This window comes from Silurus aristotelis (assembly GCF_946808225.1).
Source record: "Silurus aristotelis genome assembly, chromosome: 16".
NCBI classification, from domain to species: domain Eukaryota; kingdom Metazoa; phylum Chordata; class Actinopteri; order Siluriformes; family Siluridae; genus Silurus; species Silurus aristotelis.
This window is the reverse complement of record NC_139589.1, coordinates 3,418,095-3,445,680: the sequence shown is the minus strand read 5'-3', so window position 1 is coordinate 3,445,680 and position 27,586 is coordinate 3,418,095. Positions and strand designations below refer to the sequence as shown.

The following is a 27,586-nucleotide window of genomic DNA, read 5'->3' as shown; positions in this document are numbered from 1 at the left end:
TTTTCTCTCTTTACTGACTACAAGAAGGTACATACAGTATCTGTCTAACCTAAATATCAAATATTTATAAGTATTTACTCAGGGTCTCGTTGACAGTGAGCTTTTTGGGTGAGCTTTTTTTCTGAGTGATGCTCAGCCATCCTTAAGTCATCCCCATGACCACCATGGTGACTGGAATTGAGGGAGGGAGAGAGAGAGAGAGAGAGAGAGAGAGAGAGAGAGAGAGAGAGAGAGAGATGGGAAAGGGGAATGCTGTTGCTGCAGGCTTTAATGAACATATTCGCGATAGGAGAAATAGAGGAGGGGCAGGAGCACCTCAGGATCTCACCAACAGCATCACTTTAATCTCAACCAGAGAGAGAGAGAGAGAGAGAGAGAGAGAGAGAGAGAGGGAGGAGTCAGTCAGCCAGTCAGACAATGCTGAAGCTGGTGTGGTTTTGATTGTTGTTTCTGAGCCAGTGAAGGTGTTTGAGGAACAAAATGTTAGATAAAGCGTAAAAGAAAGAAAAAGGGAAGAGGGGGGAAAAAGGGGGGTGAAGAAAAGGAGTCCTTTAGTCTGCTTAGCATGCGACTATGTCCCTGGTGTGTGTGTGAGATGTGTCTGCAGATGAACGGGGAATTTTGGTCTGGAATGTGTCTCAGCTAACCTCAGGGCACCTCCAAGAACATATACCTCACCATGCTGGGAAAGGACTACATGCTCGCCATCATCATAGTCAATTATGAAGGTGAGTCCATGATCTTTTTTCTCTCTCTTTACCCCTCGGTTTCTCTTTGATCTCATCCTGGACCAAGAGATGAGTGGAAAATGACTCTGTTTGGGATTTCTGTGTGATTACCTTCGCTTGATAGTCTGCACTCGATCCTGATGCAACCAGTAATACCTGGCAAGTTGTGCTAAGTGAGAGTGTGGTCATCTGGTGACATTTTTCTTTAACTCTGGTTTAAAATAAGTGCATGTTCTGAGTTCTGAGAGTCAGCTTTTTCATTGAAACGTATCTGTGTAAAGCTCTCATGGGACATTAAGCAGTAATATACGAAGCAGGAGCAGCAACCAGGAGATGGATGCAGCAGTCACCTCATCTGTATTGCAGGATACTACACTGGTCCATTGCTGTACCGAGAGGGAGCTGTCAGCTTAATGCAATTTTCCGACAATTTTACACACAGCTCTCCTGGAAGTGTATGTGCATTAGACCTCAGTAATAAACCCCTCATCCTACACACACACACACACACACACACACACACACACACACACACACACACACACACACACACACACACCAGACAATTCAAAATGTCAGGAGACTTATTCATGGGTGTGCTCGAAGACCCAGAGACATGTGAGCATTCGGTTGCCACATTGTAGGCGGGTTGTCTAGGAAACTGTTGCCTCAAGTTAAATTAACCAAGAGTTTCCATTTACCTGACAAACCCTTGGAGGATCTGAGTGCTGTGGACAAAAATATACACTTTAAAGTCCCATTAATGTTGAAATTTGAAATTTACAATGACGCCATGGCGTAACATGATACTCATGAGATCCTCATGAATGCCACCCCGTTCTCTTTCTCTTGGTCCACTATGGCCTTTATCTAGTTCTGTATATTCCATAAACAGTTACCATTATGCCTTTTGTGTCCAGTTTTGACTGTTTCACATTGTAATGTCTTTTACTGAGAGTCAGGACAGAGGTTAGCAGGGGTGGGAAAATAAAGAAGGCTTCCAACTTAAGTGAAAATATAAATAATGTGTGCAAAAATAAGTGTTGCTACGTTTAAATGTACCCAAGTATTAAAAGGTATAAAGTATTTTTTTTTAACTGGGGAAGTTAAGTTAATGCAGTGTCTTTATTTGCAAACTAATTTTAATTAACTGAACAAAGAATTAGCAAAGAAAACCACTTAAATATAGCAAAAATAAAATTAGCAAAACTTTCGCCAAAATGCTTTTCAGATCAGATTGACTTCATGGAATTTATGGAGATAAAGGAGATGCTTTATTTAATACAAGTCCGTGCTTACTCTAGAATATTGAAAATTTTTACTGAGATAGGGCTGCAAATTTCACTCTGCAGTACTGAACATCTTTAGCATTAACCGTGTTCAGCAGATGATAAATCATAGTGGTGGGCCGTCAGAGCCAGCAAATCCTTCTCTGCTGCCCTAAACACTATCAGAATCACTGACCTACATTTACAACCTAAATTCTAATATTTGTTCTATGAAATTGTATTCATTTATTCTCAACAGTTTATTCTCTTCATTTCGTAGTGTTTCTCTCGGCTGCACTGCTTCCAGTACGTGTATGTGGATTTTAGATTTTTTTGACCAATCAGATTTCAGCCTCTATGTGCTGCCATGTCAATCTAATCTGCCCAGGGCCTTCAAAGTCTGTTCTGCTTGCTTTTTTTTTTTTTACCATAGTTTCCTTAATAAATAGCTCTGTTTCTTTAAACAATCAGATTTCATATTTGCCTCATAGAGTCAGCTAGCTGGCCCAGAATGGCGTCAGATAGTGATAGTGATAGTGGTGGTATTAAGAGGTGGATTAAGTTGGGTATTTATCAGTTGCCGCTGATAAATAGTCATGTTTTTTTCTACACTGATGATTTTATTTCGATAGGGAGATTATTTTACAGTCATTTGGTAGATGAAAGAAGAAAACAACCTTCAAGATTCATGACAGTCCATGAAGGTCATCCTTTAAATGTTTAATTATAACACATGGAAATGTAATTAAGTTAGAGTCCTCACATTAAATTATCTAAACAATATACAAATCGCATACAATAATACTTAAGTTTAAGTTTAAATATCATAAAATAATACTTATAGTCACATAAGCATAGTAACAACAGTTTGTATAGTAACAACATTCAATGTCTGAATATTTTCCAACACTGGAGGTTGAAGCAAGATGAGACGTTATGGACAAAAAATCAAGCCAGTGCTCGTTAGTTTTTCTTTCTAGTGCTACTTTTTTCTTAATCTTAAGTACATTTTTTAATTATGTGTACTTTATCAATTGATTTTCATTCGGGGAATTTTTTACTTCAATACATTTTACTGTCTAACATTTTAATTTTTACTCCACTACATTTCAATAAATTATGTCTACCCTTGATACTTTGAGCTCAAACTGTGAGTGAAAAGCTGTGGTGAGAGAACAAGTGTAACCTCACAGTTCTAGTGATAGTGTGTGTGTGTGTGTGTGTGTGTGTGTGTGTGTGTGTGTGTGTGTGTGTGTGTGTGTGTGTGTGTGTGTGTGTGTGAAGTAAGACTTCCCTCACTGTGTGTCTCTTACTATAGAAAATTCTCTCTCCTGGAAAAGATCTGATGTACAGGAGAATGGAACATTGAACTGCATCAATTTTTAAAATCTTGTTCACATAGATCAGTACTTTTACTTTTCATACTTAAGTCCATTAAAAAACAAGTCATTTTGATGTATTACTAAAGAAGAAATGTCAAAGAAGTTGTTTTACTTGTACTGGAGTCATATTTAAGCAGGGGATTGGAAATGTTCTCAAGTACAGGAACTGTGCACGTCATGCAGTTTCTAATTAGCTTATTCAAATAGGAGAAACCGGATAATGTTATACAACCTTATACAATATCATATAAAATAATAATGTATGTTTACAGATCATATCCGGGCTTCATATATCTTCACTTTTTTGGAAAAAAGTTACATAAATATAAAGTAGCGCTTAAAAGTTTGGAAACATCTAGTCTTCAATGGTTTTTCTCTTTGTTTTTATGCAACTAATGAGGTTATTTAATAGTATGCAGATTTATTCTGACCAAACAAATAAATGTTTAGATGTCCAGACGGCATCCAGACAGTTTGTTTGCCCAAACTTTCAGCTGAAATACTTGTCTCTTGTAAAACTTGCCAAAGATGTTCTTCACTAGTTGAAGATTTCTTTCTGACCTTGCGATCCAGTTCATCCCAGAGCAGCTCGATAGGATTTAGGTTTGGTGACTGGGCATGCCATTCCATGATAGATAACACTCCAGATGACTGGATGCTTACAGAGCTTGGATGTACGCCTCCACTCACTGTCCTGTTATACGGTGAAATCGGTTCCAATAAGCCGCAATCCTGACTGAATTGGATGGTGCTGAAGTATGGAATGGTTGCCATGTTGGTTCAGGATTCCTTTTACTTTCACATTAGTCTCCGACCTTGACTGCTCCAAAACAACTTCATACCGTACCAAGTTCATAATCCTAAAATAATGTTTTATAATCATTATCTTACATAAGTTCTTTTCTTAGGACCTATCTGTCCAAATAACTTTCTTCCAGTCAGGCTAGTTTGTTGCAGATAAACAAAATATGTCTAATTATATTTAAATTCCTACAGTCTTTTGCACATTTTAAAATATTTGAGCTTTTAAATATATCCTCTTATAACATTAAACTGTTTATTTTTGTTAAAAACCCTGTTTTTTTTTGTTTTTTTTTACACCCTACGATGTACTTTATAGACGTTAAATCTTGAATTTCTTTAGCATGAAAAAAAAAAAAATAAATATCTTGATGTTACTGTTATCTGTATAGCTATCATATTAAAGGTACAACTATTTTACATGTTCACAGTATTCCGCTGTACCAGCATATCATAACGCTTTAGTAGTCATTGCAAAGCTCCTAAAAATAACTTTTATTACATGCACTGAGGGTGCAGACAGCTACTGAGTGACCTAGGACGGCACCACCTCAGGGTATTGAAAGGTTTTTTTAGGAAGAATGCCGGTTTTCAAGGTTAAATGCTGACACCACTGGAGTCGTCAATTAAAGAGCTTTTTGTGACGTTCGTACAGCAACTTTTGAATGAATGCCTGACACACAGTATAGAATAAATCCACAACTTTCGTCACTAAATAAAAGCAGATTCGATTCTGACCCTTAATCCCTTTAATCAGACCAGCTCCCATGACCGACACAGGGCTTAGTTTCTCCTCCAGATACACTCATTCATATCAAGCAGCCAAAAAGCACTTATCTGATTCTTCTACAACTTATGCATTTATATTTTTATGCATTTATTTCTCTATCACAGGTTGCCTTCCAACCCCTACCTTCACCTCTGTAAGGTTTTGGCAGTGCAAGAACAAAACAGAAATCAGAACAAGGATAAACTCTTGCCCTAAAATCAGCCCGATTAATCTCAGTCTCAGTAGACCCACTGAACACCACATAGCAAGCACTGATTAGTCACTCAAGAGCCATCTTTGGGAGATTTTGTTCTTCTGATTGAGCTCTTGATTGAGCTTAAGCTGAAAGGGAATGAGACACAACATTCTCCTCTATCATGGTGTCTTCTAGGTAACAAACTAGAAATAATGATTATACCGTGTCTTGCATAAATTCCCTCAATCAGATCCAAGTCACTCACATCAGATCCAAGTATTGGATCAACTGACTTTTCCAGCCATATGTGTTTTTTCCCCAAACTGTTACCACAAAGTTGGAGGCACACAGTTGTGTGGGATGACTTTGGATCCTAAAACATCACATTTTCCCTTCACTAGAACCCAAACCTGTTCCAGCTTCCAGCACAAAGCCAAGTCCATGAAGATATGCTTTACATGGGTTAAAGTGGAAGATCTCCTACTATAAAGCTCTCTCCTCAACCCTATTGAACACCTTTGGAATGAATTAGAATGCTAACTGCACCCCAGGCCTCCTCACCTCGCCTACATCAGTACCTGACTTAACACCCTTGTGTCTGAATAAGCACAAATCTCAACAAGCACACTCCAAAATCTAGTGGAGCATCTTTCCAGAAGAGTGGAGGTTATTATTATGGCAAATTGGGACTATAACAATCTTTATTGTACGTATAAATGAATGTCATCTTGATGAAGTCTTTACAGGTCAAGTCAAGTCAAGTCAAGAAGCTTTTATTGTCATTTCAACCATATATAGCTGATGCAGTACACAGTAAAATGAGACAACGTTGAACCCAGGTGCTGCATAAAACAACATAAAACAACATAAAACAACAGTAAACAACAGTCACAGAACAGAAGAACACAGGGCCAGGAACTAAGATCCTCGCCACATAAAGTGCATGTGTGCAACTGGTGCAAACAGTGCAAAAGACAACACAAGACAGTGCAAGACAACACAGGACAGTGCAAGACGACACAGGACAGTGCAGGACAATACACAATACACAAAATATAAAAATAAAAACAGCAATAGCTCCGCCAGTAAAACCTGTCGTGACAGAATAATGTGCACAGTAGCAGAAAAATGAAAACAGAGAAATGTAAACAGAATTGTGCAATTCTACAATAGCAGCAATCAAAATAAAGTGAACAGTGACCAAAGGATTTGGACAGAATATTGTGCAAAGAGAGCAAGTCCCGGAAGATCAGCAACAAACGGCATGTAAACATTTTGCGGATGCAGCGTGTGGTGTAAATGTCCATGATAGAGGGGAGAGAGACTCCGATGATCTTCTCAGCTGTCCTCACTATCCTCTGTAGGGTCTTGCGATTCAAGACGGTGCAGTTCCCAAACCAGGCAGTGATGCAGCTGCTTAAAATGCTGGTCCCTCTGTAGAACATGGTCAGGATAGGGGGAGGGAGATGAGCTTTCCTCAGCCTTCTCAGGAAGTAGAGACGCTGCTGGTCTTTCTTGGTGATGGAGCTGGTGTTAAGTGACCAGGTGAGGTTGTCCGCCAGACAAGGTTGTCCTCTAGAACAGGGAAGGTCTAGAGTCACTGAGATGAGTAGCTAGTCTAGTTGCAAGCAAACATTTGCATACTACAGGACAAATTGAAGAAGCTTGTGCAAAGCTGCAGTTTTTACCTTGCACAATACTTCCATATTTCACTTTCAGCTTCCTAGAACCTCGTTTTGTTTTAAATTGTGAAGCATGTCAATTCAACTCAATTATAATGTATGCAAGCATATTGTATTGTGTTATATTTTATCTCCCAAAGACTAAAAAAACAAAAAAAACAAAAAACATTTAGTAGTGTAAGATAGAACCTTATCATAAGGTACTATAAAAAACACAGTCTAAAACCTAATAGCTAAGTGATTGTGTCTATTTTCTGTTTAAAGGATTTCTTTGAGCACTGGAGCACTAACCTTAAGATTTTTCTGAAGCCTTGAGACATCTTATCTATTTATTTATTTTATCTCTTACACATTTTACTAAACTTAACAAGTGAGAAATAGCTGTGTGGTTACTAATGGTTACTGATCAAAAGGTCAGGGGTTCAAGCCCCAGGATCGCCAAGCTGCAAGACCTGTGGCCCTTGAGCAAGGCCCTTAACAATCTGTGCTCCAGGGGTACTGTATCATGGCTGGACCCCAGCTCCTAACATTCCTGGGATTTGCTAATTTTACTATGCTGTAATTTACAAGTATAAAGCACCTTTACACAATACACACTTTTCATGTTCCACTTGGGCCGAACATCTTTCACAGATCTTGCGAGGAAGAATGTATGACTCTATTGAAGCACAAGTAAATAACCTGGCCAGAATTTAATACCATAAACTGCAGAGCATATTAGACCCACGACTGATTTAGTGACTCCCACAAAACCCTAAAAAAGGCAAAGCTCTGTAGAATAAATACTACTTTAAATGGAGAAAAGGGCACATCTTTCTTTGCTCTAAATCTACTAGCAATGTGCCATTGCAGCACATCGACTAGCACACACACACACACACACACACACACACACACACACACACACACACACACACACACACACACACACAAACACAAACACAGAGAGAGAGAGTCGTTCTCGTTTTATAAGGTAAAATAATAATTTGGTCTCGAATACTTAGTCTTATATGCTGTAATTTATGGACTTGTCATGTACACTTGGAATATGACCTGATGTTCCTGATAAAGTGAGAGGTGTGGTGAGTGTAAGGCTGAATTCCCTATTTAAATTGCTAATACTGATGCTTCCTCAATGTAAGAGCGTAATAGAGCTGATAGAATATAGAGTATCGCCTAGAAACTCAAAGAAACCGGTAGCAATGGCAAGTTACTGATAGAGACCTGATTACAAAAGGAGCTAGTTTCTGTCCTGGGATCATGCATAATTTACAACAAATCCCCCCCCCACCCTATACGTCACTATGTTTCCATTACATTTACGACTTTTAGTAGGCGCCCTCATTGAGAGCAATTTATAACTGAGCAGTTGAGAGTTAAGGTATTTGTTTAAAGACCCAGCAGGGCATATTGGTGATGCCAGGATTTGAGCTTGTGACCTTCCGATCAAGGGTCCAGTGCCTTAATCATTGAGTTACTCATTGCACTTCCGTAAAAATAAATAATTTAATATCTGTACATATTGTGCACGTTTTTGGTGAATTTAAGAGTAAAGAAATCTATGCAGAACAAGTAAGGGAACATGTCACCCTTATAGCCTATTATTTAGATAGAGAAAGAAGCATTAAGAGGTTGCACATTTGAGCACTAATTAAAGTGCATGCTAAACTGAAAGTGATAATGTGCAAGGGTGTTATATGCACGGCAACGACAACAAAACTCCCAGTGCACTACAAATAGAATCTTCAAGTTCCTTTGTTAATGATGTGGAAGATCTAAGCTGCACAATGTTTTATGGATTTGTTGTGATAATTTTGCTATGCTTTGGTGCTGCTTTCTGATAGAATGAAAAAAAAAAAGGATAAATCAATTAAAATATTTTAAGGCTACCAAGAGCACACCAGGCTGAATTGTCCGTTTCCAGATAGGGAATTTTGCTACATTTTTATCCATGAGAAACTCTTTGCGGCACAAAAAGTACAAAAAGTATAGTGCGTTCTTATCAGGTAGTCATGGTGACAGATGCAAGTACGGCCTTTTGTTTTATAATAGGCAAATGAAATGAACACAGTGGAAACAGAAGATTCATAAAACAAGCTTAACATGGATTTAGATAACATGAAATAATGCTGAAAACAGAGGTTCAGTAATAAAACTAGGAAATCTCACAACAGAGACATGATTCAGGTGAAAAACACAAACTAGGGTGGAATCTGAAAGGATGTGACACAGTCATGTGATCTGGCTCTAGTCTGATGTGTAGTCTCGTGTGATGCTATAATGACAGGTCTTTATTAAATAGTATATTATTATAATATTCAATATTAGATTATAATTTATGTTTATTAATTCTATTAATATTATAAATAATATTATAATATCTGTATTATATTAACATGGTCAACGTGCCTTGGTTTAAGAGGAATAAAATACTTTTTTATAGGTGCTTTTTTTTTTTTTTTATAATCTTCTTTGTATATAAGAAAAACTCTGAAGTTATAGAAAAGTATGACCCAGTGTTTCATTTCTAAAATAAAAAATATCTATGATCTCTAATTCATGAAACCTCTGTCTCTCTGATGTCATATAAAGAGTGGAGAGCAAATGCAAGTGTAGAAGTTCCTATTATTTTAGTGCAATCATAAAAATAACTAATACACCAAATAACCTACCTACTTACAAACAAAACTGTGCCATGAATTCTCTCTCTCTCTCTCTCTCTCTCTCTCTCTCTCTCTCTCTCTCTCTCTCTCTCTCTCTCTCTCTCTCTCATACCCGTTATGTGACTCATAACACACTTTGTATCCTCATTTATTAGCGTAATCACACACACACACACACACACACACACACACACACACACACACACACACACACACACACTACCTCATATTTCAGGCATAATAACAATAATAATAACAATAATAATAATAATAATAATAATAACAATAACAATAACAATAACAATGCTAATTCTTCAATAAACATGCTTTTGACCAGGTTTATAGACAGATTTTTCTTGGCTTGTTTAAAACAGCGTAAATGCCACTATATGCAATTTGCTAATGACGAATACCACTAAAACCAGCCATTATCGGTCATCTGTGCTTACAAGCTTTGACAATGAGCATTTGATAAGACCATTCATTATTTATACATGTCATTAGTAGCCACTTCAATACAGCGATGGGTGTGGTTACATTCGAAACATATTCCAAGGATATTGCAATATATTGTGTATGTATATATATATATATATATATATATATATATATATATATATATATATATATATATATATATATACACGATGGACAAAACATATTGGGACATCTGAATGTTCCAGCCATATGTGCTATTTCTCAGACTGTTACTATAAAGATGGAATCACACAATGTTATAGAATAGTCTTTTGATGTGGTAGCATACAGTATTTCTTAATTTGTACTAGGACATCCAAACCCGTGTCTGCATGACAATACCCCTGTGAACAAAGACAGCTTTATGAAGATATCTGTTGGAGATCTCCTGCTATAGAGCTCTGACCTCAACCCTTTTGAACATGAAGAATGTGAATGCTGAATAGACCCCAATCCTCCACACATCGCCTACACCCGTACCTAAACTTTACTTTAACACACTTGTGTATGAATGAGTCCAAATCTCCACACACACACACACACACACACACACACACACACTCCAAAATCTAGTGGAACATCTAGAAGAGTAAAATAGGGACTAAATGTGATATGTGTATATATATTAAAAGATATCTCATTTTTAAACAAATTATATAGTTAGGAGACACTTGATTTAAATGAAGTACAAAGTAATGTGGGGGGAAAACTTTATGCGTTATAAAAAAAAGACTATAGTTGAATAGAGGGTCATTACAGGAAGTTGAAGGGTTAACACACTGTATTGTGGAATAGTTATAATTATGTTCCTGTTTACAGATGACATCTGGAATGATCAAAGTCTGACGCTGGATTCAGACCTGCCGCCAGGATGGCGCACTATACGGGACAGCACAGGTACCTACTACTGGCATGTGCCTTCAGGCACTACGCAGTGGCAGCACCCTTCATACAGCACAGAGGACGAACAGAACATCAGCCAAGGACTCTCAGCTAACCAGCTCAAGGTTAGTGTTCTTTCTCACTGAGGTCACACTGTTATAATCAACACCGTGTGCATGTTTCTGTAAAAATGGGACGCGGACTAGGACAGCGTGGGTCGATTGCACATCTGCTTAATCGAATCCACACCTGGATTTGTGTTTAGCTAAATTTTCTTCTCTTGTTTTTTGTTGTCAGAATGCTGGAGCAGATCTGAGGTCTGAGTCGAGGGGGAGCTTAACAGAAAGCCCCATGCATTCCATCAGTGATGGGTAACTTTTCTTTGTCTACATTATTAGCAATGATATAGAGATATCTGTAGATACTCTGTAGATATATCTCGGTACAATACACTTTTAATACAAATATGTGTCCTAGATTAAAATTTTTAGTTTCCTGAAATATACAAGCACAATAATTGAAATCTAATCATGGAAAATAATGTAAAAGGGTTTGAGTTTCATTCAGACTCTAAGGGGTGAATAGCAAAGCAAAAGCTATGCATACAATGTCTAAAACTGAGGATGGCTAAAATATTTTTACCAGAATTTTGCTGGTGTTCAGGGTTACCAAGTTTCAGTATACATCTCAGAATAACTGCACAAAAATCAATGGGAAATGATCCCAGAATGTTCAATGTTGAAAAATAGAGACACTGTTCTTCTTTTTGCAAATCTTTGGGTGGGAAGCAAATTCACCAATTTTAGACTTCTTATCGAAAGGTTGTGAGATCAACTCACAGTACTGGCAAACTGCCCCTGCAGGGCCCTTAAACATGGCTCCTACGCTCAACTGATCTGTTGTATAAATGCGATTAATGTAAATCGCTCTTAATATGAGCATGTGCACAATGCTGTAAATGTCATATCTGACTAAAAAGAGCAGGGTCTTGTGAAGCAAAAAACCTAGCTTTAGTAAACAGAGAGAAGCCGCTATCAGATTTTTATAGTCCTTTGCGATTCTCTTGTCAGACTGTACAAACATGTTCCCTATGTCAAAATGTAGGATCTTAGTTGTCATAACGTTAGACTGTATGACAATCAAAAGCTGACTTACGAAAGACAAAGTCTTGTCCAAAGTTTTATGTCATCAATTCGTGACACGTTCAGACCCAAGTATTTTCGCTAATGGTAGCTAGCAGCAAACAAAAACGATCTGTAGCGTTCATTTTGTTCATAACATGCCTTGATAATAAAAACGTCAAACAAACACTCCTTTTTCCCTCCATAGTTTAATACATTTCTCTTCTTGCTGTACTGTTCACCTGACTCATTTAGACATTTTTCATTAGGTGGTTTTAAGTTGCTATGCTAATTGCGTCATCAGGTTCGGTGCTTCTATTGGTTCTTGGTTTGATGGTCGTCTTAGGAGAAGCAACGTTTCAGGAAAGTGTCTAAAGTCTTCTGACACTGCCAGATTTTCATTGGAGAAAAAATTTTTATTGCAACTGCCATTTATTGGCTGTTGTTGAACAAACCAGCGATCAAAGACTACAGATTTCAGCCTAGGATTATAGGAATCTTTGTCCAAAGAAACCATCAAGAATTATTATTGTATTCGAGTATGCACTTGAAAAAAGCAACACAAAGCAAGAAGGTCATTTACAACTTAACCAGTGCTGTTGCCATGCTGTGTTGTCTAAAGAATTGTGTTCTAACTCATATGGAGTGTATTTTTTATTTCCCATTCTGCTGTTAGCTATTCAAACGGGATTTTTTTTTTTTTATTGTGATTCTTTCCACTCCCTTGTGATTTGAATTACATATCATTTTAACAAAATTGCAGGGTGAACACTTTTTGCAGTTGTCTTTTAGTATGTTCAACGTTTGTGTTTTCCTTGTGTTTTGTTACCTTGCTGCAATGAAGCCACTGACCGTAAAGCCCACTTGTGCTCAAGAGAGAGAAATGAGAGAAAACACCTGGTGCTCCAGTCAGCAGATGTCCCAAATGGCCAGTAATAGCGCCGGAACAAGAATCTTATTTTTAGGCTGACAGCCATGCATGTGTATATGTGTGTGTGTGTGTGTGTGTGTGTGTGTGTGTGTGTGTGTGTGTGTGTGTGTGTGTGTGTGTGTTCATGTAAACCAAAAAAATCTGTTTTCCTAATGCCTCCAAATACACTTTTAGTAGGTTATTAGGGCTCATTTTATAGGATAATTATTTCCGCCTTAATGAACAAATTATTCCACGGCGTAGTCGTAATCTCAAAACAAAAACAGAATGGGTATAGAGCATTCTGCACATAATCTTTTGCTAATTAAAAATTATTTTCGCAAAATCATGTTTGAAAAGAGACAAAATTGTTTAAGTGGTTTTAGATTCCTGGTGATGTTTATGTATAATTTATAGATGTCTTCAGGACAGAGCACATTGTACTTCCTTTCTTATCAAGCTAAGAGTGTGTGTGTGTGTGTGTGTGTGTGTGTGTGTGTGTGTGTGTGTGTGTGTGTGTGTGTGTGTGTGTGTACAGGAGATACACAATACAGTAGAGGTTTAGCGAGTAGAATCTACATATCAATCTACATATAGAATTTTGGCCATTTTCTAAACATTAAAAGTATAGTTCATCTACTAATAATCATATATAAATAAATCGAATTTTACCGATGCAAATATGGTAAAAACAATGCATCGTGATACAAATGCTTGTATCCGATGCACATTTTTTTTAAATTGATGCATCACATCGTTAACTTTTATGCGGATGCACTGATGCGAAACGCTGAATCTTACCATCCCTTTCATCCGTTGTAGGAATTTCTTATTGAATCACTGAGTATAATTTTATACATTACAATGGAATCTACTAAGTGTGTCTCTGAGAATGTCATTAATAAACCTCCATTCAACACTCACTTTCAGATTATTTCATAAGATCTTCTCAGGTGTAGTTGACTGAATATGTTTGCTAACTGCTTGTAAACAGAAGGAATAAAAGGCAATGGAATAAAGTAACGACAGGAGTGGATTAAGGCTCGAATAATCAATACATGTTAATGACCCCCTGCTTTTCTGGAAAAAAAAAGAACAGAGATTAATGGCACATACAGTGGGTACGGAAAGTATTCAGACACCCTTAAATTTTTCACTCTTTTTTATTTTGCAGCCATTTGCTAAAATCATTTAAGTTCATTTATTTTCCTCATGAATGTACACATAGCACCCTATATTGACAGAAAAACACAGAATTGTTGACATTGTTGCAGATTTATTAAAAAAGAAAAACTGAAATATCACATGGTCCTAAGTATTCAGACCCTTTGCTCAGTATTTAGTAGAAGCAGCCATTTGATCTAATACAGCCAGGAGTCTTTTTGGGAAAGATGCAACAAGTTTTTCACACCTGGATTCAGGGATCCTCTGCCATTCCTCCTTGCAGATCCTCTCCAGTTCTGTCAGGTTGGACGGTAAACGTTGGTGGACAGCTATTTTTAGGTCTCTCCAGAGATGCTCAATTGGGTTTAAGTCATTGCTCTGGCTGGGGCATTCAAGAACAGTCACGGAGTTGTTGTGAAGCCACTCCATCGTTATTTTAGCTGTGTGCTTAGGGTCATTGTCTTGTTGGAAGGTAAACCTTCAGCCCAGTCTGAGGTCCAAAGCACTCTGGAGAAGGTTTTCGTCCAGGATATCCCTGTGCTTGGCCGCATTCATCTTTCCCTTGATTGCAACCAGTCGTCCTGTCCCTGCAGCTGAAAAACGCCCCCACAGCATGATGCTGCCATCACCATGCTTCATTGTTGAGACTGTACTGGACAGGTGATGAGCAGTGCCTGGTTTTCTCCACACATACCGCTTAGAATTAAGGCCAAAAAGTTCTATCTTGGTCTCATCAGACCAGAGAATCTTATTTCTCACCATCTTGGAGAACTCCATGCGGGTTTTCATGTGTCCTGCACTGAGGAGAGGCTTCCGTCGGGACACTCTGCTATAAAGCCCCACTGGTGAAGGGCTGCAGTGATGGTTGACTTTCTACAACTTTCTCCCATCTCCCGACTGCATCTCTGGAGCTCAGCCACAGTGATCTTTGGGTTCTTCTTTACCTCTCTCACCAAGGCTCTTCTCCCCCGATAGCTCAGTTTGGCCGGACGGCCAGCTCTAGGAATGGTTCTGGTCGTCCCAAACGTCTTCCATTTGAGGATTATGGAGGCCACTGTGCTCTTAGGAACCTTAAGTGCAGCAGAAATTTTTTTGGAACCTTGGCCAGATCTGTGCCTTGCCACAATTCTGTCTCTGAGCTCTTCAGGCAGTTCCTTTGACCTTAATGATTCTCATTTGCTCTGACATGCATTGTGATCTGTAAGGTCTTATATAAACAGGTGTGTGGCTTTCCTAATCAAGTCCAATCAGTATAATCAAAAATTTCTGGACTCAAATGAAGGTGTAGAACCATCTCAAGGATGATCAGAAGAAATGGAAAGCACCTGAGTTAAATATATGAGTGTCACAGCAAAGGGTCTGAATACTTAGGACCATGTGATATTTCAGTTTTTCTTTTTTAATAAATCTGCAAAAAGGTCAACAATTCTGTGTTTTTCTGTCAGTATGGGGAGCTGTGTGTACATTCATGAGGAAGAAGAATGAACTTAAATGATTTTAGCAAATGGCTGCAATATAACAAAGAGTGAAACATTTAAGGGGGTCTGAATACTTTCCGTACCCACTGTATATCACATTTTAGTGCATTAAAGTCTTTTACAAATGCTTTTTTCCCTTCTCCATTAGAGTGTCCTGGCAGGAAGAATCCTTCTGTGCAAACATGGACCCTGACTCCAAGGTACCATTTTACTGCTGACTTATCATATAAATGAATGTTAATAAACTCATGAGATAAAAAGCAAATGCTCACAATACAGACTGTAATAAGGTGAGAATAAGGGCACAGCCCAGATTAGCTCTTGTTGTCTTACTGGAGATGCTATTGATGTGTGTGAAAGGTGTGTTTACTGACCTCTATAAAAACGAGAGAAGCATTACTGAGGACATTGTTCCATTAGGCGTGTGTAAGAGGATGCAGGTCACGACAAAGGCGAACAAAAATAGGGTCAATAAATACTCATAACTCAAATATTGTTGAGGAAAAAGCGCATGCATCAAGACTATGAAGGTTCTAGGTATTAAGATTCATAAAAATGTTTGAAATAATGATTCTAAAGACAAAGCAAAGATTTGTGTACCTTCTAGACAATGGGACGGCACAGAATGCATATTTTTTTACATATGCAGGGGGCTTACCAAGGGTCCGTGATGCAAATAAGGTTGGAGACTGCTGCCTTAGATCATAATAAAAAAGAATTGCTATTCTTTATTCCTCACCTACCCATCATAATCAGTGGTATCTGGTGGAAGAAAAATCTCACGGGTTAAGATGTTTGACCTCTGATCAAAACGATGTGAGTTTAAATCCCAGCACCTGCAAGCTGCCATTGCTGGGCTGTTGAGCAAGACCCCCAACCCTCAACAGCTCAGTTGTATAAATAGACAAAATGTGCGTTGCTTTATATAAGAGCATCTGCCAAATGCAGTAAACGTGAACGAATCTACATCATTTACATTAAGACGATCATTTCATAATATTTCAAGCTGCTCCATACATAAGCGCATAAAGATATTTTCTACCACCAATGCAACTGAGAGAGGAGAGGTTCCCATACCATGAGAACATGGCCACATTTGCTTCTTTGGCTACCACCTGAGGCATCAGCAGTATTGAAACTCGTGGTTATAGTCATGATCTACCAGTTTGGAGCTTGGATTGTACCACAAAAGTCTGAGCCGTATGACAGGATTCTTTTGATCTTATTGTGTGCTTTTAAAATGCAAAAGTTTCGTACCATTGCAGTTTCCCTTCAGTGGAATAAAGAGATCTAAACCAGCTTGACAATGCATTTATGCATAAAGTGGAAAGAACTCAAGCGTCCAGCATGGTGTCCTGAACTAATCCCTTCTAAACACCTTTGGAATGAACAGAATGCTTATGCCTCCTTGCTCAAAATTAGTGCCTAACTTCACTAATGCTGAATTAACAAAAGTCCCCACAGACACGCTGCAAAATCGAGTGAAAAGCCTTCCCGGAAGAGTAGAGCTTACTGTAATAGCAAACAAGAACATATGGAAGAACATATGTCTGGTATGGTCTTACAGGTTATATTATTGAGCAAAAAGCTATATATTTTATATATTCTTGTTAAGCTGCTTTGTGAGAATGTGAGGACATTGTTAAAAAACGCTTTACAAATACAACTGAATTGAATTGACCTGAATGGTCAGATAGTATGTCCACCTACTTTTCAAAATATAGCATTGACCCACCCAGGTGTCTGTATGAGGTTTTAAAAGGTGCATGTGTGTCCCAGTGTTTTGCAGTACGCTCAATGGGATGGGTGGAGATCCCAGAGGAGGAACTGGCTCCAGGGAAGAGCAGTTTGGCAGTCAATAACTGTATCCAGCAGCTCTCTCAGAGTAAAGCAGAGGGCCGTGATGCTGTAGGAGCCTGGGGAGAGGTGAGCATTTTATTAGCTAGAGAAGCATAACCTCTTAGTAAGAACTTGAGCAGTAGGTTAGTAAACTTCAGCCATGGATTAAAGATATACAGCTTCTGAACATTTGTTGTATGTGTGTGAATGTGATAAGGGCCAAGACATGATGATGGTGCTCAAAAAGGACACTCTTAGCCTCCTGGACCCCATAGACCGCAGTCTCATCCACTGCCAACCCATCATCAGCATTCGGGTGTGGGGGGTGGGCTGCAACAATGGCAGGTCAGTGATGGGAGTGGGTTTATTCCTCTGACACTTAACTTGTTTTTTTTTTTCATTTCCTTTTTAGTCCAACTATTTGCATCAGTCAGTGCAATGCTAGAAATGGCCCCAGTCATCCCATAGCAAAAAATTCTTAATGTTCTCGATGTGAGACATGCTTAAATTCGAAACATCTCCATGGCTGTGGTCAGGCTAGCTCTACAGCCTTGCTGACGATATATTCAGGTGCTCATGTGGAGTTAATTTAAGTACTGCTATTTCTGGTTACACTCAGCAGGGCTTCCGGGAAAAAAACCCAGCCCCATAGTCTGATTTCTATTTATCATCCGGACTTGCTCTTATTTTTTTTTCACTGCCCGGTGTTGCATTTCTATGACGTGGCTATTTTTAGGATTATTAACAATTCTAGAGTGCCTGGAATCCATATTCATGATAATTACAATATTTACATATGCAAATGAATACAACAGCATTTCAGAAGCATTCTTAACAATAACCTTTTCTTTTTCTCTTTGGTTTGATTGGCACTCGTGAATACAGAGACAGGTAATCACTGCACCTTTTTTCCTTTTTATTTCTTTAACATGTCATTTGTAGGATTGTCGACTTGCATTTATCTTAAATTTGAAGATTATTTATCTGAAGCATTTCTAATGTATTTCACAGCCTCTTTAACTATACACTTCTCTCTTTTCTTGCCTTATCTAATCTCATCTCATCTCATCTATATTTGCTCGATCCAAGTAGATAGAGGGATTAGAGAACTGGCACTGCGTCTTTCCTTTTTTTTTTTCCAATAAATGAAGCCGACTGTACCACTGTCTTTCCATGCCAACTCTACAAACTGTTGATGTCTTATTCACCCAGCTAACGCGTGTAACCGGGTATTTTTAGGGGGTACAAATGACCCTGGTGTGATTAATCAATAAAGGTTCTAGCTTCTAATGTTTTGCAGATTCATCATTCATTCATTTTCTCCCGCTTATCCGTAATTCGGGTCGCGGGGGCAGCAGTCTAAGCAGGCCCCCGCCTTCGACTGCTGCCCAATCCTCACAGCACCGTCCCTTACGGTCCCTCCTGCAGGTGGTGAGCCCACGGGAAGGCGGCCCCACGTCACTCCGACGTCACAGGCCTTGATAATTCCCTCGTAAGGGACCCCCGGAGCATAGAGGGTTAAGGGCCTTGCTCAAGGGCCCAAGAGTGGCAGCCTGGCGATACCGAGGCTTGAACCCCAGACCTTCCGATCGGCAACCCAGCGCCTTAACCGCTGGAGCCACCACTCCCCTGTTTTGCAGATGTAATTCATTATAGGCCAGGTCCACCAGGACACTTTCCGCCATCATTAATCCCGACAAATCCATGCAGATTTAATTACAAAACCACTGATTAAATCCCGACAGAGCAACACACAGGACAGGCGGATGTGTAAATAAATTGCACCAGTTTTAACACAAGGACACAGCTCGTGGATTTAGAAGAATCGCTTGTTGGATTGCGATAATCTTGGACTGCCGATAATCTTCTTTGCATAACAAGGTCAAGGTCAGAAACAACCGGGTCAGTGCGAGATTCTGTTCTGAATCTGTATACATCCCATTTTCCTTTGCTTTTCTTTTTGGAACTAACTTGATTTATCTCTCAAAGGTAAAAGAAAACGGACCGATTTATTAACAGTTTTTTAGTGACGAAACAACAGTGATAAATTGATTGTTGGCTCATGTGCACAAAAAGTGGCAGATTGCAAATTTCTGCAGTGAAGGAGAGATGAGTCATATTGTTTTACAAAGCCTTTGCATCATGCCAGGCACAGCAACACAGCAGAAGAACATCCTGTCACTGCTGTAACCGTAGATGTGACACGGCAGCCCGTTTTCACCACATTAAAAAAAAAGTTTTCTTAATTATTTCCCGCAATTCAGACATTATTTCTGTCAATTTGTACTTTATTTCTTGCAATTCCGACTTTATTTCTAAATACAGCCACAATTAGGCAAACTTTTTTTTTTTTATGGTGGAAAAGGGCTTCCATAGCATACGTCACATGATAAGTCAAGATTTCATATCTATTCTTTTCAAATCAATTATTCACTGAATTTCGAAACCAATGTGCCATAATTGGCTTTTGCATTTAAATATTTCATATTTAAAACATCAGTCCGTGTATTCAGCACACCAGATATAAGCGTAAGTGCATTCTGGACGCTACCATTGACCAGATGATGGTCTAATAAATGCAGAACTTATCGACCGCTTGACTCTGATGTTTCCTGTTTTTACATTAATGACATATTTTGCTTATGAGGTAGAAAATATACATTGCACAGCATCAAGGCACATAAAACAACCAAAAATGATTGAATCTCTTAAAGGCTCATCTCTTAGAATTAAAAGGTACTTGACAGTAAAAGGCACATCAGTGGACTGAAAAACATCAGACAGAAGTTATACAGACGTATACCTGAATTAAGGGAAGGGAATTTGGTGTCATTCAGTGGGAGTCAGTTTTACAGTCAGTTTACACAACTCTTCTCTTCTCTTCTCTTCTCTTCTCTTCTCTTCTCTTCTCTTCTCTTCTCTTCTCTTCTCTTCTCTTCTCTTCTCTTCTCTTCTCTTCTCTTCTCGTCTGTTTTAGTTTTTCCTCTGTACTCTTCACATTGTTTACTCTTTCCCCTCTTTTCTAAATTCCTCTCTCTAAATTCTGTTTTCTTTTCTTTCTCGGTCTGTTTTTCCCTCTTCTCAATGTTTTCTCTTCTATTTATTTTATGTTTTCATCTCCTTGTTTTTTCTTCTCTACTCATACGTATTCTTCCATATTTCTAATTTACTCTATTTTTCTCTCTTTTCTTCTTCTCTTCTGTCTTGTTCTTTCTCTTTGTCTAGTACTTTTGCACTGCTGTCCTCTCTCTCTCTCTCTCTCTTTCTCTCTCTTCTCTCTCTCTCTCTCTCTCTCTCTCTCTCTCTCTCTCTCTCTCTCTCTCTCTTTCTCTCTCTCAATTATATATATATATATATATATATATATATATATGTGTGTGTGTGTGTGTGTGTGTGTGTGTGTGTATTTGTATATGTGTGTGTATGTGTGTGTGTGTGCCCCTCCTAATAATGTGTAATGTTTGATAATGGAGCACTGGTACACCTGATGAACCACACAGGATGTGTCCATCTTTTTCTTTAACTTAACAGAATAAAGTTTCAATAATGTGTCCAATTTACCGCAAATGTTCAGAAATAGCTTTAAACACTTTCTCTTTATTTGGAGTAACGGTGTTCTGGTCTGCTCTGTCCTCTTGCTGTAGGGACTTTGCCTTTGTGGCCAGCGATAAGGACACATGCATGCTGAAGTGCCATGTGTTCCGCTGCAACGCACCAGCTAAGACCATAGCTTCTACCCTGCACGAGCTGTGCACCAAGGTGAGCGATCAGTTCTGTGTGCAGATCTGTGAGCGCGCTTTGCTTTTTTTCCACTGGAGAACTTGCTTGATGGTGTGAGAAAAGATGCTCAGTGAAGAGTGAAAAGCTCAGTGGTAAATTCTAGCACCACTAAGCTGCCATTGTGGGGTTCTTGATCAAGGCCCCTAACTATCAACTGCTCAGTTGTATGAAAAAGATAATTGTAGGTTCCTCTTGATAAAAGCATCTGCCAAATGCTTTAAAAATTCAAACAAATGGTTGTTTGCTTACAAAAATCTTTTTACAAACCCTTCCATCATGATATTTTTGTAAGAGTGAACCTAACCGTAAATATCTGTGTGTTTGCAGATGATGGCAGAGAAGTCAGCAATGCCACCATCTGTGTCACGATCACTTACAATGGAGAGTATTTCTCCTGAGGATCTGCCTTACCAAGGTACAAATCCAGCTTATTGAAATTACTGATTAAATCAGTGATCTTTAAACTACTGATGTTGTTTATAGTATTCTGAACAGCACACTTATATATGTATATATTCCAATGATTAATTCAATGTTACATGTTTTTTTTTTTAAGTGAACTTCTTAGATGCAGTAAGGCAAAAAGTTCAGAAATTTGAGGTTGAGTACATTGGAAATTTGCCTGTTTCCAGAGCGATGGGTGAGTGGAAGATTTATTATTCAGATTTTATTATTCACAAGTTATGAGGAATTATTGTTCATTAGGGTTGAGGTCAGAGCTCTATAGCAGAAAACCATATCTTCATTGTTATGCTGGAACATGTTTGGGTCTCCTAGTTCAAGTAAAGGAAATGTTTTATGCTAGTGTTTCCTAAGGTAGATCAGTGTTTAAGGCCTTGGGTTTCTAATCAAAAGGTTGGGTGTTTAAGCTGCCACTCTTAAGGCCCCTGAGCAAGGTCCTCAGTTCTCCATGGGTGCTGTATTATGGCTGACCCTGTGCTCTGACCCCAGCTCCTAGCAAGTCAAGTATAAATCACCTTTCTATCTTTCAAAGACATCTTATATAATTGAGTGCCTCCAACTTTTGTAATAGAACCACATATGACTGGAAAATTCAGGTGTCCTGATACTTCTGTCCATACAGTTCATATGTAGCAGTTATTTTTTTAAATACATTTTTTTTTTAATTATGAAGTACAATTAGGAAACCAAAACCACACCCCGGATGGAGAAGCGATGCTGCAGCCTGAGGAAAATGCACAGTCACCCAGTTTTGTTTGTCCCAGGGTTAGTGTGTCATGACCACTCTCAGAGGGAACAAGAGCCCTTTCATCAAATAGTGTTAAGAAGACTTATTTATCATGGGCCCCTGGAGGACGAGGCAGCTTTATAACAGCTAATGGTGCGTCTTTACGCAGAAACTGTGTATAGAGTAAACGCACAATGCCAGTGGTCTCTCAAATCATCCCATGAGTGGTAGTGGATATCAAGTTGATTTGATATGTTTTGTGGCCCATTTTAGTGGAAGAGTCTGTGTCGAGTTGCCTTATGTGAATTTTCTTTCTTTATTTTCCTTTTCTTTCTTGCAATAACTAAAAGACAGGAGGTGGAGCTGGAGGTAGCAGAGCTGAAGATGTTGAGGTTTTCGTTAAGAGTGACGAGGATGGACGGGATTGAAAACAAATTTATAAGAGGGACTGCGCATGTAGGACGTTTCGGAGACGAAGTGAGAGAGGTGCGATTGAGATGGTTTGGACATGTGCAGAGGAGGGACTTGGGGTATATCAGTAGGAGAATACTGAGGATGGAGCCACCAGGAAGGAGGAAAACCAAGGAGCAGGTTTCTGAATGTGGTGAGAAAAGACATGCAGGTAGTTGGTTTGAAAGAGGCAGATGTAGAGTACAGGGGGGTATGGAGACTGATTATCCTTTAGGGTGACCCCTAAGCTGAAAGAAGAAGAAGATTTTACTTTTCTTGCACTTTAGCAATTTGCTTTTATGAGCATTGACCAATCAGGAAACTTCAACATGCTTTTAAAACTCATAAAGCTACAGCAGATTTTTAGACAATGTTACATTGACTACTGTGATGCTCTTTTCTTGGTCTTCTCCATAAACTCTCAGACAAGTCACAGTTGATGGAGAACTAGCTGCACGAATAATCACTAGAACTCCTACAATGGATCACATATCTCCTGTTCTTTAACAGTTACAATTCATTTATAAGCCATTACATAACCTGACTTCTTATTTTTCTGACCTACTTTCAACACATACTCCTTCTCGAACTTCAGATCAATATCCTCATCGTCCTTAGTTCTTTTTTGTTTGGAATCTATGGGATCTTGGGCTTTTAGCTTCACTGCTCCATACCTGTGGAATCTACTTCTTCTAGATATTCGCAACAGCGACTCTGTCTCTTTTTTCAAATCATGTTTAAAAATGCATCTTTACAGGCAGGTATACCATTGACATATTTGTACGTCTTATTGCTTGTATAGTGTTTCATTATTTAAAATTGTTGTAATTTTTAATTTTTTGGATGTAAGGAGCCTATAAATGAAATTTATTATTATTATTATTATTATTATTATTATTATTATTATTATTATTATTATTATTATATAGCTGTAAAAGGAGCACTCTTTCACGGTTTACTTTTTCTACGTATGCGTACATATACTTTACAGATATTTGTTTATTTGATAGTAAGCTTTTCTTTTTCATTGCCAAAAAAGAGAGGAACACCATCCGAAAAGCTCTCTTGGACTTCAAGGGATTCAAGCCAATCTTAGACACTAGACGCTAATACCCGACTGTGGTAGAGTGCCAGATTTGCAAACAGCTTTTGGAGATCCAGAAAAAAATAAGTCCTTTTTATAGCCTTGTTTCGAGCTGTAGGCTTTTTTTTTGCAGGGATGGAGGTGCTGAACAGGGCTATTGAGAGCATCATGCACTCCAGGGACAGAGACGAATGGGAGTCGATTGTCATTCATGTGTCAGACAAAGTGCTGTCCCTGTGGAGGGGAGAGGTACAGAAGGATACGTGGCAACATAGAATTAATAATGCAGTAGATTACTCTAGACTTTAATGATGGTTAATGCTGTAGGTTTAACATTTTGTTTCCTTTAGGATGGCGAGGACCCCTTTTGGGAATGTCAGGTACGTTACCTGACCTTCCTCGGCGTTGGTCATGACACACATACCTTTGCAGTGATAGTGGACGCCGGAACCCAACGCTTTGAGTGTCATGTCTTTTGGTGTGAACCTGACGCTGGGATCATTTCGGAGGCGGTGCAGGCAGCATGCATGGTAAGTCTTTTGAACGTGTGAGAATATCGATGGTTGCAGCTAGCACTTTTCCAGGTTTGCAGACTGATTTATCTTAAGTTTGTAATCTAGCGTACCAGTGTAGATTTATTTATTGATAAAGACTCAAAGCATTTTCATTCATCGCTCTGGACACGGGCGTCTGCTAAATGCTATAAATGTATAGTCAGTGTTAGAGCGTGTATTTTTTTTTATACTGATTAATCTCATCAGCCACAGGTGTGCTTTTTCCTGCTCGTTTCGTCCGGCTCTGCCCTAAACTTGCAAACCGGCGCTCGTCCATGTACCCGCTGCCACATACGTAATGTAAAGTTTAAACATACCGATACTGTAAATTGTTCTCTTTTGCTAAATAATGTACTGTAATTTGTTTAATTATTAACAAATACCAGTATAATACCCCATACTGACCACCATTGTTTAAGACTCAGGGTAGGCTAGGCCATGTCTCGACTTACATTTCCAAATTACAATGGGGTCATCGGTACACACCTCAATACTACCTGTATTTATATTTACTACAATCCTGCAACTTGTGTTTGTTGTTTCCCAGGTGCAGTACCAGAAGTGCTTGGTCGCACAGACACCACCATTGAGGCCAAAAATGTGGCGAGCCGGCTCCAAAGTTAAACGCGCCAACTCCATGGATGGCTCCAGCTTCCCTCCTTGCCACCAAGGATACACACAGCCCAAAATGGCTTCCTCGAGCATAAAGAAAGGCATGCTAGCATTTTTCGAGACATTCCGAAATAAACCTCCTGTGGTTCCTGCACCATAAAATGTGAGTGGACAAGTGGTGGAAATGAAGGGTTTGGGTAGGGCCAGGTTGCAAGATGTAAAGGATGATAAAAGATGAGGAAAGATCAAATAAAATTGTTTTTTTATTCCCCAGACAACTTTAAAAAATTACAAAGGAAGGGGGAGCCACCTACACAGAGGAAGTACCTTTAGTGCTTATATATATATATTTATGACTACAGCAGGTTAACAACTGTTAAATGAGAATCCTGAGGTGCCGTGCTCTCACATTCCACTCTTGTTCTGAGGAGCAAATCTATCTAGTTGTGGGACAGATATCACCTTGACAAACCGAAATCTATTATTCTGATCTTACAGTAGGTCAATGTAGTGTAACTGGAAACTGGAGACACTGGAGATTGAGAATGTAGAAATGTATCCCAGTGTTGAAACGTTCTAGACCCTTCTCCTGGGAAGTACAGGATCCTGTGCAATAACATGTCTCCGCATGTGACATTTTCTTGATTGATATCAATGTATAGGATAGTGACCTAATTCAAGTGTTTAGAGGTTAGATATGTTCTATTGTGTTTAAATAGAACAAAGATTTCACTTTCACCTGTGAACCTTCATCCTGGTTGAATATAATAAGGATAACATCTAGCGTCCTGTTACTCAGAGAACTAAAGGAACAAGTCAGACCAAACAAAGAGAGCGTATCTGGATATTCTTTAGGCATGGCCACACATTTGATGCACTCGACTGAAATCGGAATTACACAAGTATTGAATCCACAAAGAATTGTTTGCGATTTGCAATACCGATGTAAGGAATTAAATAATCCATAAAGTCTTTAAAAGACAAAGAATGCATCATTTGGCTGTGTTTTGTGATCCCTAAGGCTCGGTGGCACAGTCGCATGCATTTGCATGTGCTTTGGAATGACAGGCTTTGCTATGGGCACAATCTAAAAAAAAAAAAACTTGAGAATGTAAATTAAAATTCATATATTAATCAGATCCAGGACAAACACTTAACTATAACCGGGAAAACAAAGTGCATCTGAGATAGTACCTTAACCCTAGAACACCAAAAACCCTATGGATGAATTAAGACTTTTCATTTCACCGTCAAAAAATCTGAATGTACAACAAGCTTTCGAAAAACATGTATCGGTGCATGTCGATTGGCCACTGGAATGGCACAACGAGGCATTTAGATAAAGCCGCAACAAAGATATGCAACCGTTCATTTTCCTTAAGCATGTATTATAACACCAACAAACTCAGGTTTCCTCAAGACACCAGTGGAATCATGGGTAAACTGGACAACCCTTTCAGCATGACCTTTGTTCACTGAAATAAGCATTTGTCAGAGATACGGTCATACAACTCTTCATGTAGCACCGTTCTGATTTTCTGCTCTTTATACTCTCTCTAAAGGAACTCTTCTTTGTATATATTTGCGGTTCGTTAGCACAGACATAGGATGTCATGTAAAACTGGTTCTTTTTTAATTGTTATTTATATTAAGTTGAGAGTATTGTTGCATTTATGTATTGAAACAGATTCCACATGTGGTCTGGAATGGGACAATAAAACTGCTTGAATCTCTTGTGGTTTCTTCTGTTGTGATTCATATTTATAAAATCATATTTATTAAGCATAAATGATCAAATTAACAGATAATAGCTTACTTTTTCCTTTTTTTTGTGCTTAGCCTAGAAAAAACAATTGGATGTTGCTATGGTGAAAAAAGAAAGCCAAAAAAACAAAAACAAAAAAAACCCTTTACTTTACAGAACCATAGACTAAAAAAACCCGTTTTATTTAGGTTATATTCTAACCTCGTCTTGGATGTCTGTATGTGTACACACACACACACACACACACACACACACACACACACACACACACACAGTGGCAAGGACTTAAAAAATGCTGGTTGACTGACATCTAGTGGTCAACTACTAGAACTACAACAAGATGTCCATTTTTCGGATAAAAACCCTCAGCACTCAAACTAACTACAGCAGAAATGCAAAAGTAAACACATCTTTCACTCAAGCTTATGCTTTATAACTTTTACTCTGGTAAGTACTGACTACACTTTTTCCACTCAAGTTTAAGTAAAGAAGTTTGGGCTCTGACATGTGCTGAAGTCTATCAAACACCATATGGACAAAAGTATTGGGACACCTGACCTTTGTCAATCATTGGATGCTGTATAATAAGATTTTGCGTTCACCTGGAACTTGTTCCAGCATGGCAATGTCCCTGTGCACCAAGCGAGCTACATAAAGATATGGTTTACATGGTTTGGAGAGGAAGATCTTGAGTGGCCTGCTAAAGAGCTCTGATCTCAACAATACTGAACACCTTTGGGATGAATGTGAACACTAACTGCACCACAAGACTCCTCACTTCACCTACAGCAG

At 38.7% G+C, this 27,586-nt stretch overlaps 1 protein-coding gene across 1 annotated transcript; it reads left to right on the top strand.

Moving 5' to 3' along the window:
* Positions 1–256: 256 nt before the first annotated feature.
* On the top strand, positions 257–26,762 carry apbb3 (amyloid beta (A4) precursor protein-binding, family B, member 3). The gene is given in 13 exon segments (XM_083564611.1): positions 257–728; positions 10,786–10,973; positions 11,146–11,219; positions 15,670–15,721; positions 17,301–17,447; positions 17,578–17,705; positions 17,707–17,709; positions 21,005–21,119; positions 21,468–21,555; positions 21,697–21,780; positions 23,997–24,112; positions 24,214–24,393; positions 24,965–26,762. Coding segments are annotated over 13 exon segments (1,449 nt in total). The 5' UTR covers positions 257–679; the 3' UTR covers positions 25,190–26,762.
* Positions 26,763–27,586: the final 824 nt, after the last annotated feature.